Source organism: Doryrhamphus excisus, chromosome 2, assembly GCF_030265055.1.
Source record: "Doryrhamphus excisus isolate RoL2022-K1 chromosome 2, RoL_Dexc_1.0, whole genome shotgun sequence".
NCBI classification, from domain to species: Eukaryota; Metazoa; Chordata; class Actinopteri; order Syngnathiformes; family Syngnathidae; genus Doryrhamphus; species Doryrhamphus excisus.
This window is the reverse complement of record NC_080467.1, coordinates 29,128,262-29,147,463: the sequence shown is the minus strand read 5'-3', so window position 1 is coordinate 29,147,463 and position 19,202 is coordinate 29,128,262. Positions and strand designations below refer to the sequence as shown.

At 43.3% G+C, this 19,202-nt stretch overlaps 2 protein-coding genes across 5 annotated transcripts; both read right to left on the bottom strand.

Moving 5' to 3' along the window:
• Positions 1–1,547: 1,547 nt before the first annotated feature.
• On the bottom strand, positions 1,548–10,941 carry LOC131119411 (complexin-2). 4 transcript variants are annotated; one of them, XM_058064727.1, is made up of 4 exons: positions 10,668–10,780; positions 6,709–6,830; positions 3,404–3,579; positions 1,548–1,800 (listed from the first exon to the last, which is right to left on the bottom strand). In XM_058064727.1, exons 2-4 carry the CDS (start codon positions 6,737–6,739, stop codon positions 1,603–1,605), a joined length of 405 nt encoding a protein of 134 aa, XP_057920710.1. In that variant the 5' UTR covers positions 6,740–6,830; positions 10,668–10,780; the 3' UTR covers positions 1,548–1,602. The 4 variants fall into 4 exon arrangements, with proteins under 4 accessions (XP_057920710.1, XP_057920712.1, XP_057920713.1 ...); XM_058064729.1 differs by having other exon boundaries at positions 10,704–10,736; XM_058064730.1 differs by having other exon boundaries at positions 10,653–10,674.
• Positions 10,942–14,173: 3,232 nt separating this feature from the next.
• On the bottom strand, positions 14,174–19,093 carry thoc3 (THO complex 3). The gene is made up of 6 exons (XM_058064131.1): positions 18,874–19,093; positions 18,300–18,456; positions 17,995–18,199; positions 16,506–16,667; positions 14,514–14,614; positions 14,174–14,429 (listed from the first exon to the last, which is right to left on the bottom strand). The coding sequence occupies exons 1-6, from the start codon at positions 19,051–19,053 to the stop codon at positions 14,275–14,277; spliced, it is 960 nt and encodes a 319-aa protein (XP_057920114.1). The 5' UTR covers positions 19,054–19,093; the 3' UTR covers positions 14,174–14,274.
• Positions 19,094–19,202: the final 109 nt, after the last annotated feature.

Below are 19,202 nucleotides of genomic sequence, written 5' to 3'. Positions count from 1 at the left end.
TCCGTTCCAAGCAGCTAGCCAAACACACTAAAACGTATTTATGTTCCTAGCACATACACGCTAATTAGCCACTAACATGTCTGTTCATTCCTAGCGGCTAGCCAAACACGCTAACATCTAACTGTGGCATCCGTTCCTGATGGCTAGCCAAACACGCTAAAACATCTTTCCGTTCCAAGCAGCTAGCCAAACACAGTAAGACGTGTTTATGTTCCTAGCACATACACGCTAATTAGCCAAAAACACTAACATGTCCGTTAATTCATTCCTAGCGGCTAGCCAAACACGCTAACTTCTAACTGTGCCATTCGTTCCTGATGGCTAGCCAAACACGCTAAAACATCTTTCTGTACCAAGCAGCTAGCCAAACACACTAAGACGTATTTATGTTCCTAGCACATACACGCTAATTAGCCAAAAACACTAACATGTCTGTTTATTAATTTCTAGCGGCTAGCCAAACACGCTAACTTCTAACTGTGGCATCCGTTCCTGATGGCTAGCCAAACACGCTAAAACATCTTTCCGTTCCAAGCAGCTAGCCAAACACACTAAGACGTATTTATGTTCGTAGCATATACACGCTAATTAGCCACTAACATGTCTGTTCATTCCTAGCGGCTATCCAAACACGCTAACATCAAACTGTGGCATCTGTTCCTGATGGCTAGCCAAACACGTTAAGATATCTTTCCATTACTAGCAGCAAACAAAACACGCGCGAAGACGTCTTTCCGTTGCTAGCAGCTAGCCAAACATGCTAAAACATCTTTCTGTTTCAAGCAGCTAGCCAAACACACTAAGACATATTTACTTTCCTAGCAGATGGCAGACACGCTAATTAGCCAAAAACACTAACATGTATGTTAATTCATTGCTTGCGGCTAGCCAAACACGCTAACATCAAACTGTGGCATCCGTTCCTGATGGCTAGCCAAACACCTTAAGATGTCGTTCCATTCCTAGCAGCTAACCAAACACGCAAAGATGTCTTTCCGTTGCTAGCAGCTAGCCAAACATGCTAAAACATCCTTCCGTTCCTAGCAGCTAGCCAAACACACTAAGATGTATTTATGTTCCTAGCACATACGTACATGCTAATTAGCCAAAGACACTAACAAGTCTGTTAATTCATTTTTAGCAGCTAGCCAAACACGCTAACATCTAACTGTGGCATCCGTTCCTGATGGCTAGCCAAACACGTTAAGACATCTTTCCGTTGCTAGCAGCTAGCCAAACACATTAAGACGTATTTACGTACTTTCCTAGCAGCTAGCCATACCCGCTAATTAGCCAAAAACACCAACATGTCTGTTCATTCCTAGCGGCTAGCAAACACGCTAACATCTCTTTCTGTTCCTGGTGGAACAAGGGTGGAATTGAACTCGGGTCTCCTAGCTGTGAGGCCAACATGCAAACCACTCATCCACCGTGCAGCCTTGAATTAAAAAAAAAAAAAAAACACGAGTAGAAAAGGCAGTGTGAAGCCTCCGACACCCCAAACACGCAAACACCCACCCAGACCCCCCCCCCGGACCCCGCCCCCATCTTCTTCCATAAGTTCACTTAAGTGAAGATGCCCCCACCCCCCCTTTTCCTGGTCTACTTCTTGAACATGTCCTGCAGAGGTCCGGGCAGGAACTTGAGCACGGTGTCCAGGATGCTCTCCTCGTCTTCCTCGTCATCGTCGCCGCAGCCCCTCGGGATGGCCTTCTTGGGCCGGGTCAGCGAGCCTTCGCACGCTTGCTCCATGGCGGCCTTCTCCTCCGCCTCCTTCTCCTCTTTCTTCTTCAGGCCGTACTGCCGGGAGCACAAGAGAACATCTTCCTGGCATCACGGCACATCATAGCAGTCATCATCTCCGTGCGTCCATCATCTCAGAAAAGTAAGACAGTAAAGAAGAGCGATGCCGCTTTCTTCCACAGGAGGCGCCACTGAGTCATTATTGAAACATTTATGGACTTAACCATGTCAGAAAATACTAACTTTAAGTACACTAACTGAGATACAGCTAGTAAGTACCCTTCCACCGTTAGCCACCATAATGCTCTCAGTATGCAAACTTACACACTCAAAAGATTAAGTGTAAGTATATAAATGTACCCTTATAGACTCAAATGACTATGTGTAAGTACCAAAGCTTGCATTTATGCACTGAAAGACTAAGTGTAAGTACACCAGTGTGCACTTACGCACCGAAAAGAATAAGTACAGCCATGTGCTCATGCACTGACAAAACTAAGTACAGAAGCATGTGATTATGTACTCAAAAGACTAAGTGTCAGTACACCAGTTTGCACTTATGCACTGAAAAGAATAAGTACAGCCATGTGCTTATGCACTGACAAAACTAAGTACAGAAGCATGTGATTATGCACTCAAAAGACTAAGTGTAAGTACACCAGTGTGCACTTATGGCCACAAAAGACTGAGTGTAAGTACGCCAGTTTGCACTTGTGCACTCAAAAGACAAGGTAAAATTATGCCTCTGCACTGAAAAGACTAAGTAAAAAAAAAAAAAAACAAGACTAAGTACACCAGTAGGTACTTATGCACTGAAAAAAGCAAGTGTAGGTACGGCCTTGTGCACTTGTGCACTGAAAAGACTAAGAATGCCTGTTTGCACTTATACACTGAAAAGAATAAGTACAGCCATGTGCTTATGCACTGACGAGACTAAGTGTAAGTACACCAGTGTGCACTTATGCACTAAAAAGAATAAGTACAGCCGTGTGCTTATGCTCTGACAAGACTAAGTACAAAAGCGTGCGATTATGCACTCAAAAGACTGAGTGTAAGTACGCCAGTGTGCACTTGTGCACTCAAAAGACGAAGTAAAATTATGCCAGTGTGCACTTATGCACTGAAAAGACTAAGTACACCAGTAGGCACCTATGCACTGAAAAGAGCAAGTGTTTGTATGGCCTTGTGCACTTGTGCACTGAAAAGACTACGAATGCCAGTTTGCACTTATGCACTGACAAGACTAAGTGTCAGTACACCAGTGTGCACTGATGGCCTCAAAAGACTGAGTGTAAGTATGCCAGTTTGCACTTGTGCACTCAAAAGACGATGTAAAAATATGCCAGTGTGCACTTATGCACTGAAAAGACTAAGTACACCAGTAGGCACCTATGCACTGAAAAGAGCAAGTGTCTGTAGGGCCTTGTGCACTTGTGCACTGAAAAGAGTAAGAATGCCAGTTTGCACTTATGCACTGAAAAGAATAAGTACAGCCGTGTGCTTATGCACTGACAAGACTAAGTACAGAAGCGTGTGATTATGCACTCAAAAGACTAAATCTAAGTACGCCAGTGTGCATTTGTGGTCTCAATTCTGGGCGTCCCTACTAAGACCGCTTCCCCCGCGACCCGGACCGGTGGGACGCACATGCTAACAGTACCTTGTCCCGGATGGACTGTCGGACCTTTTCCCTCTCAGCTTCCATGCGGGCGTGTTTGGCCTTCCTCTCCTCCTCCTGCTGCCTCAGTGCCTCTTGACGTTCCTCCTCCTTCTTGGCCGCATCCGGGTCCTTCTCCTCCTCACCACCTAGCATCTTGCCCATGTCTTTGGTGGCCCCTGCATGAGGACCAAGAGGACGATTAGATGGAGCATCATTCCTGGTATCATATAGTATGGTATGGTATGATATGGTATGGTATCATTTGGTATGGTATGATATGGTATGGTATGATATGGTATCATATGGTATGGTATCATTTGGTATGGTATCGTATGGTATCATATGGTATGGTATCATTTGGCATGGTATGATATGGTATGGTATCATTTGGTATCGTATATTAAGGTATCATATGGTATATAATTTGGTATTGTATGGTATGGTATCATATGGTAAGGTATGGTATCATTTGGTTTGGTATTGTATGATATGGTACGGTATCATATGGTATGGTATGGTATGATATGGTATGGCATCATATGGTATGGTATCATTTGGTACGGTATGGTAACATATGGTATGGTATGATATGTCATGGTATGGTATCGTATGGTATCATATGGTATGATATCCTATGTTATGGTATGGTAACATTTGGTATGATATATGTTATGGTATCATATGGTATGATATCATATGTTATGGTATGGTATGATGTCATATGTTATGGTATCATATGGTATCATATGTTATGGTATGGTATCATATGGTATGATGTCATATGTTATGGTATGGTATCATATGGTATCGTATGTATCATATGGTATCATATGGTATTGTATGTATCATATGGTATGATATCATATGTTATGGGATGGTATCATATGGTATGATATCATATGTTATGGTATGGTATCATATGGTATCGTATGGTAAGGTATCATATGCTATGTTATGGTATCATATGGTATGGTATCATTTGATATGGTATCCTATGGTATGGTATCATTTGATATGGTATCATTTGGTAGGGTATGGTATCATATGGTAGGGTATGGTATCATATGGTAGGGTATGGTATCATATGGTAGGGTATCATATGGTATGGTATCATACGATAGTATGGTATCCTATGGTATCGTGAGATCCCAGCCCAGTATGAACCTGGACTTTAGCACAGAAACAAAACACAGCACAGGGGGGCGGGGCTAAGGTCAGTGTGTGATGTAACGATCTATATCAGCCAATCACATCACAGCATGGCCCCATATTCCACACATAGAGGCTAAAATGAATACACTATGCAATCGGCATTTATCTTCTCCATCTCCATCCATCCTTCAGTCTGGAAAAGGTTCTCGGCCTCAAAGCTTCTGGTCCAATCAGACGCGTCTGATCAGGTTCTGGTGGTCTGGTGGACCGGAACCCGAGATAAAGAGCGTTGCAGGAAATGAAGACACAAACAATTTCCAGCCATCTTCCTATGCAATATCACAACAAAGATGCTATCTTCAGATGGATGTCTCACTCGCCTGGATCTCCATCTCTTCCCATTTCCTGTTTCTTTTATGTGAAAAAACATTACTGATGCTGGGAATGTTCACCATGTAGACCATGTAGACCACATCGGACTGCCCGAGACCACATGGGATCATCTAAGACTGCCTAAAAAAAAACCCCCACATGAGACCAAGAAAGTCTGACCTTAGACCTGATGAGTAAACATGAGACTGCCTACGACTGTCTGAGACTACATGAGACCAAGAGAGACTGCCTGAGACCTGATTAGAAAACAGGAGAGGCCTAAGACTGCCTGAGACCACATTAGACCAAGAGAGACTGCCTGAGACCTGATTAAAAAACATGACACTGCCTAAGACTGTCTGAGACTACATGAGACCAAAAGAGACTGCCTGAGACCTGACTAGAAAACATGAGAGGCCTAAGACTGTCTGAGACCACATGAGACCAAAAGAGACTGCCTGAGACCTGATTAGAAAACATGAGAGGCCTAAGACGGTCTGAGACCACATGAGACCAGGCGAGACTGCCTGAGACCTGATGAGCAAACGTGAGACTGCCTAAGACTGCCTGAGACCACATGAGACCAAGAGAGACTGCCCGAGACCTGATTAAAAAACATGAGACTGCCTAAGACTGTCTGAGACTACATGAGACCAAAAGAGACTGCCTGAGACCTGACTAGAAAACATGAGATGGCCTAAGACTGTCTGAGACTACATGAGACCAAAAGAGACTGCTTGAGACCTTATTAGAAACCATGACAGGCCTAAGACTGCCTGAGACCACATGAGACCAAGCAAGACTGCCTGAGACCTGATGAGCAAACGTGAGACTGCCTAAGACTGCCTGAGACCACATGAGACCAAGCGAGACTGCCTGAGACCTGATGAGCAAACGTGAGACTGCCTAAGACTGCCTGAGACCACATGAGACCAAGCGAGACTGCCTGAGACCTGATGAGCAAATGTGAGACTGCCTAAGACTGCCTGAGACCACATGAGACCAAGAGAGACTGCCCGAGACCTGATTAAAAAACATGAGACTGCCTAAGACTGTCTGAGACTACATGAGACCACGAGAGACTGCCTGAGACCTGATTAGAAAACATGAGATGGCCTAAGACTGTCTGAGACTACATGAGACCAAAAGAGACTGCCTGAGACCTGACTAGAAAACATGAGAGGCCTAAGACTGTCTGAGACCACATGAGACCAAAAGAGACTGCCTGAGACCTTATTAGAAACCATGACAGGCCTAAGACTGCCTGAGACCACATGAGACCAAGCGAGACTGCCTGAGACCTGATTAAAAAACATGAGACTGCCTAAGACTGTCTGAGACCACATGAGACCAAAAGAGACTGCCCAAGACCTGATTAAAAAACGTGAGACTGCCTAAGACTGCCTGAGACCACATGAGACCAAAAGAGACTGCTTGAGACCTGATTAGAAAACATGTGGAATTGAACTCAGGTCTCCTAGCTGTGAGCCCTACGTGCTAAACACTCATCCACCGTGCAGCCTCAATGGTCCAAAGTGCTGTTTGGTTTCACAGCGATGAACGAGGTCTGAACCAGAAAGGATGGAGAGAATAAAAAGAAGAAGAAAGGTTCCTAAGATTGATCCCTGAGGGACGCCGATGTGATGACATCATCAGGCTGTGTTGGTGACGTGCGTTTTGCTAACTGAGCTAACAGAACCAGACGAGAACTTGGACTGAAGGACACTTGGATAGACCTTTAGCTAGCTTAGCTTCAGTGTTAGCAGGCTAACAGAACTCACCACCCAAGGCTTGCTTCATGACAAAGTCCATGTTGCTTCTGTGTGTAGTCCAAGACCAGCTAGCATGTAGCCACCGCGTCAGCTCTGAGGATGATGATGATGGAACGTCTTCACTGCTTCACCTGTAGGAGAAAAGATCTAGTGAGCAAGGAACCGTACCACCACGTTTCTTCTTTTGTTTTGGATAATCCTCGACCATGTAGCTTCATCATGATGATGGACCATGATGATGGACCTTGAAGATGGACCATGTAGCTGCATCATCATGATGGACCATGATGATGGACTATGTAGCTGCATCATGATGATGGATCATGATGATGGTCCATGATGATGGACCTTCATGATGGTCCATGATGATGGACCTTCATGATGGTGGACCATGATGATGGACCATGATGGACCATGATGATGGACCATGATGAAGGTCCATGATGATGGTCCATGATGATGGACCCATGTAGCTACATCATGATGATGGACCATGATGGACCATGTAGCTGCATCATGATGATGGACCTTGAAGATGGACCATGATGATGGGCCTTGAAAATGGACCATGATGATGGACTATGATGATGGACCTTCATGATGGACCATGTAGCTACATCATGATGATGGGACCATGATGATGGACCTTGAAGATTGACCATGATGATGGACCATGTAGCTGCATCATGATGATGGACCATGATGATGGACCTTCATAATGGACCATGTAGCTGCATCATGATGATGAACCATGATGATGGACCTTCATCATGGACCATGAAGCTGCATCATGATGATGGACCATGTAGCTGCATCATGATAATGGACCATGATGGTGGACCATGATGATGGACCTTGAAGATGGACCATGATGATGGACCATGAAAACGGACCATGATGATGGACCATGATGATGGACCTTGAAAACAGACCATGATGATGGACCATGATGATGGACCATGAAGATGCACCATGATGATGGACCATGATGATGGACCATGATGATGGACCATGATGATGGACCATGTAGCTGCATCATGATCATGGACCATGATGATGGACCATGATGATGGACATTGAAGATAGACCATGATGATGGACCTTGAAAACGGACCATGATGATGGACCATGAAGATGCACCATGATGATGGACCATGTAGCTGCATCATGATCATGGACCATGATGATGGACCATGATGATGGACATTGAAAACGGACCATGATGATGGACCATGATGATGGACCTTGAAAATGGACCATGATGATGGACCATGAAGATGCACCATGATGATGGACCATGATTATGGACCATGATGATGGACCATGAAGATGCACCATGATGATGGACCATGACGATGGACCATGATGATGGATCTTGAAAACGGACCATGATGATGGACCTTGAAAACGGACCATGATGATGGACCATGAAGATGGACCATGATGATGGACCATGATGATGGATCTTGAAAATGGACCATGACGATGGACCATGTAGCTGCATCATGATGATGGACCATGATGGTGGACCATGATGATGGACCATGAAGATGGACCATGATGATGGACCATGATGATGGACCATGAAGATGGACCATGATGATGGACCATGATGATGGACCTTGAAAACGGACCATGATGGACCATGTAGCTGCATCATGATGATGGACCATGACGATGGACCATGATGATGGATCTCGAAAATGGACCATGACGATGGACCATGCAGCTGCATCATGATGATGGACCTAGAAAATGGACCATCATGATGGACCATAATGATGGACCATGTAGCAGCATCATGATGATGGACCATGAAGAGGTTTATGGTTGTCCATCAGTGCTGTAGTTGTAGTGTAGAAGCCATAAACAAGAGCTATGTCCACACACACACACACACACACACACACACACACACACACACACACACGCCCCCAGGGGACAGCGAGATGGACCAATGATGAATGGAGAGTGAAAGTTGGACAAATGTGTGTGCACCGCAGGCAAGCAGGACTCGAACAACGGCCTGCCGTGTGATCAGACACGCTGCCGCTAACCCGGTTTACGGGTTGCCATGGAAACCACACAGTAACAACATGCGGGCTTGGAAGAAGTTGTGGCTGAATTATTGATGAACTGATGAGCAGCGAGCTAGCTGGCGCTGGCGCAATCATTTATTCATTCATGTGACTGTCAGGTGGTCAATGATTGGCTGAGAGGAGGTCACATGACTTCAGATGTCTACGCCTTGTAATAACACACATCATTAATATTGTGTTTGTTAGCATGACTTATGACGTTAACAGAGTATACTGCTACATTTATTGTGTTTGTTAGCATGTACGTCGCAATTATTAGCATGACCTAAGATGCTAACAGAGTATATTGCTACGTTTATTGTGTTTGTTAGCATGTACCGTCGCAATTATTAGCATGACATATGACGCTAACAGAGTATACTGCTATTGTGTTTGTTAGCATGTACCGTCACAATTATTAGCATGACCTATTGCTACATTTATTGTGTTTGTTAGCATGTACCATCACAATTATTAGCATGACGTATGATGCTAACAGTATATTGTTACATTTATTGTGTTTGTTAGCATGTATTGTTGCAATTATTAGCATGACCTATGATGCTAATAGAGTATACTGCTGCGTTTATTGTGTTTGTTAGCATGTATCATTGCAATTATTAGCATGACCTATTGCTACATTTATTGTGTTTGTTAGCATGTACCGTCGCAATTATTAGCATGACTTATGATGCTAACAGAGTATATTGCTACATTTATTGTGTTTGTTAGCATGTACCGTCGTAATTATTAGCATGACTTATGATGCTAACAGAGTATACTGCTACGTTTGTTTGTTAGCATGTACGGTTGCAATTATTAGTATGACCTATGATGCTAACAGTATATTGCTACATTTATTGTGTTTGTTAGCATGTATCGTTGCAATTATTAGCATGACCTATTGCTACATTTAATGTGTTTGTTAGCATGTATGATGCTAACAGAGTATATTGCTACATTTATTGTGTTTGTTAGCATGTACCATCGCAATTATTAGCATGACTTATGATGCTAACAGAGTATATTGCTACGTTTATTGCGTTTGTTAGCATGTACGGTCGCAATTATTAGTATGACCTATGATGCTAACAGAGTATATTGCTACATTTATTGTGTTTGTTAGCATGTACCGTTGCAATTATTAGCATGACTTATGATGCTAACAGAGTATACTGCTACGTTTGTGTTTGTTAGCATGTACGGTCGCAATTATTAGTGTGACCTATGATGCTAACAGTATATTGCTACATTTATTGTGTTTGTTAGCATGTACCGTCGCAATTATTAGCATGACCTATGATGCTAACAGAGTATATTGCTACGTTTATTGTGTTTGTTAGCATGTATTTGAAGTCATCACATCACATGACATCACATCAGGTGAGTGGTTTCCACGGCAACAGAGGATAAATAAAGTAGCATGCTAACGCTAGCAGGTAACTGCTGACCACTTGATTAGGTACACCGTCTCGGGGTGTCCGAGCGGCCAGTCATGAAAACAAATAATCGTGAATTACACGATGAGAATTACTACAATGTAGCCACGTTAGCTTGACGCAGAGGTAGCGAGTGTAGCGAGCGACACCGTCTGTGAGCGCGCGCCGTTTCGATAAAGTTTTGAGAAATGATAAAGCACGACATGCATCACGGAAACATAACATGCACTAGTTATGTCATGATAGCAGTTTGACAAAGTTTAGCTACTAATGCTAGGCGCAATGATACGCCGCCATTGAAGTGCTAATTGTTACACATTTTTATGTACAGGCTTATCATGCTAACATATGCTAACATTCCAAGACCTTCAAATATTATTAGCTCCTTTGCTAATATCATAATTCATAATCATTTACACATCATCATCACACACACTTCCTGCCAGCAAACCTTCATCCTCCTCATCTTCATCCACCACCAACATACATGCAGCAAACGATGACCACGAAACCTCGCCTTCACGTGCGGGCACGCGGCCGTGCACGCGCAGCCGCAGTCGTCCAAAAGGAACCGATTTTGAAGGAGCACACGCGCGCGCCAAACCTCCGTACAAAACAGCACCCGTGCGCGTGACGGTACTGACCTGCCGCCAAAAATGTGGATCCCGCCAGTGGAGTGTGAGTGTGTGTGTGTGTGTGTGTGTGTGTGTGTGTGTGGAGTCGAACCCACCCCCCCACCACGGTTTGACGACCCGCCTTTTTATCTCCTCGCTCCGCCCCGCCCTCTCCTCTCCTCTCCTCTTCCGCCTCTGCACGAGCACCAGCATATGCAAGCAGTCAACACGCGCAGCGGTAGGCGCGCGCGCACACACACACACAAACACATGATCAACAGTTCTGTGTTGTGATTGGCTGTCCGCATCAACTTGCCATTTTTTTTATTTTATTTTTTACAATTTGGCAGTTTTTGTGTATTATATTTGTGTAGTGATGCATTTTAAGTAGTATCGTAGTACTGCTATAGTATATAATAGTATATTAGTGTGTTCTGGCTTGATCTAGTATGTTGACATGACACACACATCATGGCTGCTCTTTGTGGATCAGGTCAGCTGAGCAAACACACAACACACACACACACACACACACACACACACACACACACACACACACACACACACACACTGTTATCATCAAGCAAACAATGCCTCATGTTGACTCTTGTCTAATTAGTACTCCACTAACAATGCTAATCGAGTCATTCAGAAACACCAAGAGTACACTAAGTACACATACTGCAGTATAACAGTTCAAAGTACATTACATTATGAGGGGTACCTTCCAAGAACCTAATAAATGAGCGTTTTTCTGTCCTTGTTAGACCCTAGTTTGTGCTGCTCTCTGAAGGGAGTAGTTAACAGCATATATATATGTATATAATATACAGTATATACTGTATATTAGTATATAGTAGTGTATATGCTCATTGCAAGTTATAACAGACACTTGATTGCAGTTGTTGCTGCTAAGGGTGCTAATCTTATTAAGATGCTGTGGCATGACCTTAAGAAGGCTTAAAAGCCTGAATGACAACAATTCAGCAAAATCCCTCCACATCACTCTAAGAGACTCATTGCAAGTTATTAGATGCTTGATTGCAGTTGTTTCTGGTAAATGTGCTAATCCTATTGAGATGCTGTGGCATGACCTTAAGAAGGCTTAAAAACCTCCAATGTGGCTGAATGACAATTCAGCAAAATCCCTCCACAGACTCATTGCAAGTTATCACAGATGCTTGATTGCAGTTGTTCCTGCTAACTAATCCTATTGAGATGCTGTGGCATGACCTTAAGAAGGTGTAAAAGCCTGAATGACAACAATTCAGCAAAATCCCTCCACATCACTCTAAGAGACTCATTGCAAGTTATTAGATGCTTGATTGCAGTTGTTTCTGGTAAATGTGCTAATCCTATTGAGATGCTGTGGCATGTCCTTAAGAAGGCTTAAAAGCCTCCAATGTGGCTGAATGACAAAACTTCAGCAAAATCCCTCCACATCACTCGAAGAGACTCAGTGCAAGTTATCACAGACGTTTGATTGCAGTTGTTGCTGCTCAGGGTGCTAATTCTATTGAGATGCTGTGGCATGACCTTAAGAAGGCTTAAAAGCCTCCCATGTGGCTGAATGACAACAATTCAGCAAAACATCACTCTAAGAGACTCATTGCAAGTTATCAGACGCTTGATTGCAGTTGTTACTACTCAGGGTGCTAATCCTATTGAGATGCTGTGGCTTAAAAGCCTGAATGACAATTCAGCAAAATCCCTCCACATCACTCTAAGAGACTCATTGCAAGTTATCACATACGCTTGATTGCAGTTGTTGCTGCTAAGGGTGTTAATCCTATTGAGATGCCGTGGCATGACCTTAAGAAGGCTTAAAAGCCTCCAGTGTGGCTGAACGACAACAATTCACGCTTGATCAACAGCTGCAATCAACAAGGCTTGATTGCAGTTGTTGCTGCTAAGGGTGCTAATCCTATTGAGATGCTGTGGCATGACCTTAAGAAGGCTTAAAAGCAATTCACGCTTGATCAACAACTGCAATCAACAACGCTTGATTGCAGTTGTTGCTGCTAAGGGTGCTAATCCTATTGAGATGCTGTGGCATGACCTTAAGAAGGCTTAAAAGCAATTCACGCTTGATCAACAACTGCAATCAACAAGGCTTGATTGCAGTTGTTGCTGCTAAGGGTGCTAATCCTATTGAGATGCTGTGGCATGACCTTAAGAAGGCTTAAAAGCAATTCACGCTTGATCAACAACTGCAATCAACAAGGCTTGATTGCAGTTGTTGCTGCTAAGGGTGCTAATCCTATTGAGATGCTGTGGCATGGCCTTAAGAAGGCTTAAAAGCAATTCACGCTTGATCAACAACTGCAATCAACAAGGCTTGATTGCAGTTGTTGCTGCTAAGGGTGCTAATCCCATTGAGATGCTGTGGCATGACCTTAAGAAGGCTTAAAAGCAATTCACGCTTGATCAACAACTGCAATCAACAACGCTTGATTGCAGTTGTTGCTGCTAAGGGTGCTAATCCTATTGAGATGCTGTGGCATGACCTTAAGAAGGCTTAAAAGCAATTCACGCTTGATCAACAACTGCAATCAACAAGGCTTGATTGCAGTTGTTGCTGCTAAGGGTGCTAATCCTATTGAGATGCTGTGGCATGACCTTAAGAAAGCTTAAAAGCAATTCACGCTTGATCAACAACTGCAATCAACAAGGCTTGATTGCAGTTGTTGCTGCTAAGGGTGCTAATCCTATTGAGATGCTGTGGCATGGCCTTAAGAAGGCTTAAAAGCAATTCACGCTTGATCAACAACTGCAATCAACAAGGCTTGATTGCAGTTGTTGCTGCTAAGGGTGCTAATCCTATTGAGATGCTGTGGCATGACCTTAAGAAGGCTTAAAAGCAATTCACGCTTGATCAACAACTGCAATCAACAAGGCTTGATTGCAGTTGTTGCTGCTAAGGGTGCTAATCCTATTGAGATGCTGTGGCATGGCCTTAAGAAGGCTTAAAAGCAATTCACGCTTGATCAACAACTGCAATCAACAAGGCTTGATTGCAGTTGTTGCTGCTAAGGGTGCTAATCCTATTGAGATGCTGTGGCATGGCCTTAAGAAGGCTTAAAAGCAATTCACGCTTGATCAACAACTGCAATCAACAAGGCTTGATTGCAGTTGTTGCTGCTAAGGGTGCTAATCCTATTGAGATGCTGTGGCATGACCTTAAGAAGGCTTAAAAGCAATTCACGCTTGATCAACAACTGCAATCAACAAGGCTTGATTGCAGTTGTTGCTGCTAAGGGTGGCCCAAGCAGGTCATGTGACAGCTCTCAACTCGACAAAAGTAAATAAATTAGCCATAAAAATCCACAGCAGTCAGAACGCAAGAAAAGCATCCATGTTTAATATCAAAAGATTCATTTTAGATAAAAAATAATATTTTACAACACAACCCGGACAACGACGCCCCCTGCTGGGGGCAAAGATCTACGAGTCGTTGGGGAGGCCGAAGAGCTTCACCGTTCCCGCTTCTCTGTTCTTGGCGTCCTTGTCGTCGCAGGCGTAGGCCAGCAGGGGGCGCTTGGGGTGCCAGGCCACCGTGAAAGTGGGCGAGTCGCACTGGACCTCCCAAAGCTTCTCACCTGTGCGCACACGTGACACTGTACTGTGAGCGTTCGATGCCGCACACGCGCACCGCAAACCTGGCTTCACGACGCCCGACTGACCTGTTTCCACCTCGGCGATGTCGATGAAGTGGTCCTCGGACGCCGACGCCAACATCTTGCCGTCGTGACTGAAGCTCAGCGTCCTCACGGGCCAGTCCAGCCTGCATCGTACGAGACGTGGTTTTTACTCGATATTCGTTTTTGCCCGACTTCTCAGCGTATTGAGACGCCGCCTCGGTCTTGCTACCACGTTCTCCGTTTTGCATCCATAATTTAAAAAAAGCACACAACACTCAGGAAGTACAGCATACGCCTGAACGCCTCATCAGGAGGAAGGAAAAGGAAAATAAGACATAAATAAATAAGAGCCCGCCTCCTCGCGCCCACGAAGGACCCGCGGCGATGGAGGGCCTTCCCTCTTTCCCAACGACGCTCCGACGTCGGATGAAGAACCTTGCTAAAGTATTTTAATAAGCACTGAATTCGTACTAACGTACTGTCTGGCCATCGGCCTCATAGTACTATACAGTACTATATGTACTGTATAGTAACTACTGGATATACTCTATATGCTCTATATACTCTAAATACGCCATGTACTCCATATGCTCTATATACTGGATATACTCTGTATACTCTTTATGCTCTATATACTTCATATACAGGATATACTCAATTTACTGGATATACTCTGTATTCTCCATGTGCTCTATATACTCCATATGTTGTATATACTCTATATACTCAATATACTGGATATACTCCATATACTGGATATACTCAATATACCCCATATACTGTATATACTCAATATACCCCATATACTGTATATACTCCATATACTGTATATACTCGATATACTCCATATACTGGATATACTCCATATACTGGATATACTCAATATACCCCATATACTGTATATACTCCATATACTGGATATACTCAATATACCCCATATACTGTATATGCTCCATATACTGTATATACTGGATATACTCCATATACTGGATATACTCCATATACTGGATATACTCCATATACTGGATATACTCCATATACTCGATATACCCCATATACTGTATATACTCCATATACTGGATATACTCAATATACCCCATATACTGTATATACTCGATATACTCCATATACTAAATATACCCCATATACTCCATATACTGGATATACTGGATATACGCAATATACCCCATATACTGTATATACTCGATATACTCCATATACTGTCTATACTGGATATACTCCATATACTGTCTATACTGGATATACTCCATATACTGGATATACTCAATATACTGGATATACTCAATATACTCCATATACTGGATATACTCCATATACTGGATATACTCAATATACCCCATATACTGTATATACTCCATATACTGGATATACCCCATATACTGTATATACTGGATATACTCTATATACTGGATATACTCCATATACTGGATATACTCGATATACTCCATCTACTGGATATACTCGGTATACTCCATATGCTCTATATACTGGATATACTCCGTATAGTCTATATTTTCTATATACTCCATATACTCCGTATAGTCTATATTTTCTATATACTCCACATACTGGATATACTCTATATACTGGATATACTCTATATACTGGACATACTCTATATACTGGATATACTCTATATACTGGATATACTTGATTGATTGATGCTTGATGGACGGACGGACGGATGGTCTAACAAGGACAGAAAAACGCCGCACAAATATCTGAGAGTGTGTAGTTTAAGACAAAGACGCCTCACAGGTCGTCACCTGGCAGCCGCGCTAAATAGTAGCCGTCAATCACCAGCGTCCGTATCAACAGAATGCGCACCAAAAGTGAGCTAAGTGTGCTAAGCTAAGTGTACAACCACATGAGTACATTTCAGGCGGCACTCAACACACGGAGTGAGTAAGTAAGTAAGTAGACAGTGAAGTGCACTGATATTCCATATGAGGTATGCAGTGAGGATATCATGAATAATAAGAGTAATATGACCAACGATGACTTTTGACCTACCTGGAGAAGCAGCGCACACACACCAGCTCGTCCACATCCCACAGGCTGACCAGGGCGTCGGCACTTCCTGTGGCGAAGTATTTGCCGGTGGGGTCGAACTTGATGCAGATGCAGTTGGACGGGTGAGCGTTGATGGACTGGATGGGCTTCAGCTCGGGGTAACTGGCAAACAATCAACCAGTCATGTGACCCTTGACCTTCACATTGACGGCCAGCTGAAACTAAATGCATGCTTGCAGACCACAAAAATGTATCCCGCCGCGACGCAGCCCACCAATTAGCGGCTTTTGGGCGCCCGTTACTGGAAGCAATAAAATATGTATACAGTATAATATACAGTTCTGCAGGATACAATCCAATGTAGTAGGCCGACATAAGTCTACTGCATTTTACCATACTTCTCAGTGTCACAACTTATGTACTAAAAGATTAAGTGTACGAGTGTGCACTTATGTACACAAAAGACTATGTTCACGTACACTACTGTGCACTTATGCAGTCAAAAGAATAACCCTAAGTACTCAAGTGTGCACTTATGCACTCAGAAGATGAAAAGTACACGACTGTGAATTTGCGTACTCAGAAGACTAAGTACACAAGAGTGCACTAAAAGACCAATTGTGCACTTGTGCACTCAGAAGACTATGTTTAAGTACACGAGTGTGCAGTTATGCACTCAAAAGACTAACTCTAAGTACTCAAGTGTGCACTCGGGCATTCAGAAGACTATGTTTCAGTACTCAAGTGTGCACTTATGCACTCAAAAGACTAACTCTAAGTACTCAAGTGTGCACTTGTGCATTCAGAAGACTATGTTTCAGTACTCAAGTGTGCACTTATGCACTCAAAAGACTAACTTTAAGTACTCAAGTGTGCACTTATGCACTGAGAAGACTATGTTGAAGTACTCAAGTGTGCACTTATGCACTGAGAAGACTATGCTGAAGTACACAAGTGTGCACTTGTGCACTCAAAAGACTAACTAAGTACTTAAGTGTGAACCTATGCACTCAAAAACTAACTCTAAGTACTCAAGTGTGCACTTGAAGATGAAAAAGTACACAACTGTGAATTTACGCACTCAGAAGACTAACTACACAAGTGTGCACTTTTGCGCTAAAAGACCAAGTAAGCACACAAGTGTGCATTTATGCACTCAGAAGACTATGTTTAAGTACACAAGTGTGCACATATGCGCTCAAAAGACTAACTCTAAAGTACTCAAGTGTGCACTTAAGCACTCAGAAGATGAAAAGTACACAACTGTGAATTTACGCACTCAGAAGACAAGTGTAACTAAGTACACAAGTGTGCTCTTTTGCAATAAAAGACCAAGTAAGTACACAAGTGTGTACATATGCACTCAAAATACAAAGTGCACCAATGCACCAGTGATGAGGTATTGCGTGTTTGGCTAACAGACTTCCTGTCCAGACAGCAACGTGAATAAAAGCGGAAGCATGCGGCGTGACGCAGAAGTTCTTCGTACCTGAGGATGTTGATGCAGCCGTTGCCGTTGGTGAGGAAGAACATGTCGTTGTCGTTGTTCCACGAGATCTCGTTCACCTCAAACTTGAACGGCTCCTCCGCCTTGGAGCGGTGCATCTTGGCGTCGATGAAGGTCACCACATCGTCTTTGTTGCCCACGGCGATGGTCTGCCCGTCGGGACTCCAGCAGATGTTGATGTTCTCACCTACAGAACGTAAAAAAAAAAAACACATCTCATAGATTTACGTTCCTCGCCAATGCTCCCACAAGTGTCACCTTTGAAGGAAGCCGTTCATAAAGTTCACCTTTGGTGTTGACCACGGCGATGAACTTGGTGGTCCGCACGTCCCAGATGCGGATGGTCTTGTCTCCAGACGCCGTGACAAACAGATCCGGGTTGGTGGGATGCCAGCAGAGCTGATCCACGCTGTCTCCGTGACCTCGGTAGTTGTTTTCTTTCACCTTTTCACACACGATATAAATACATAGTAAATACAATTAGCTTTACATTATAAGTCAGTAAATAGATACTGGAGCAAACAGAAACTGAAGTAATTAATAAATAAATCATGTTTATTGATATAGAATAAATATTTAAAATTAAATTAAAGCTAAATGAACGTGCTGCTTGTTTTCTATATCAACTTAGACGCATATTAGTGACGTCATAAAGAGTTTACCGGTCTCTCCACGACTTCCGGTTTCGGTGAATTGGCAGTACTGTAGCTAACATAATAATACTTTTTTATACTACAATGTTAGTACTAATATATTAACTTTGACGCCAACATAAAACACAATCGAGTAGCTTTGTAGAACCAAAGTTTCCATTCATTTATTCATTCATTCATCCCACCGAAGCCGAGGCTGTGGACTCACCAGTCGGTCTTTTTCGAGGACAAAAACGCTGGCGGTTTTGTCAAAAGATCCGGAAGCCAACCTTCTACCATCACAACTCCACGCCACGGAGTGAACTTTAGCAGAATGAGCTGGAAATTCCCGACTTTTGTTGTTATTCTTGAAGCTTTCCTGCATCGTCTGATAGTAGCGCGTCGCCATCTTGGTTATGTGACGTCACAGTGGGCGGAGCGTAGTTAGCTTAGCGCCCCCTGGTGCTGCGGAGTGTCATTGTAGGTGGATAAAATAGAATTGCACTGCAATTGCAAGTCCATTTAAAGGCCACTAGAGGGCGGCAATGTCTCTACTGT

Bases quoted from the DNA above. Each gene is read 5' to 3' on its own strand.
- LOC131119411 (XM_058064726.1), bottom strand. From the start codon at position 6,739: ATGGACTTTGTCATGAAGCAAGCCTTGGGTG. The intron at 3,580-6,708 runs GTGAGTTCTGTT...GTCCTCATGCAG, and splicing joins CATGAAGCAAGCCTTGGGTG to GGGCCACCAAAGACATGGGC. The intron at 1,801-3,403 runs GTACTGTTAGCA...TGCTCCCGGCAG, and splicing joins GACAGTCCATCCGGGACAAG to TACGGCCTGAAGAAGAAAGA.
- thoc3 (XM_058064131.1), bottom strand. From the start codon at position 19,053: ATGGCGACGCGCTACTATCAGACGATGCAGGAAAGCTTCAAGAATAAC. The intron at 18,457-18,873 runs GTGAGTCCACAG...GTGTGTGAAAAG, and splicing joins TCCTCGAAAAAGACCGACTG to GTGAAAGAAAACAACTACCG. The intron at 16,668-17,994 runs GTACGAAGAACT...ATTGTTTGCCAG, and splicing joins GGCTGCATCAACATCCTCAG to TTACCCCGAGCTGAAGCCCA.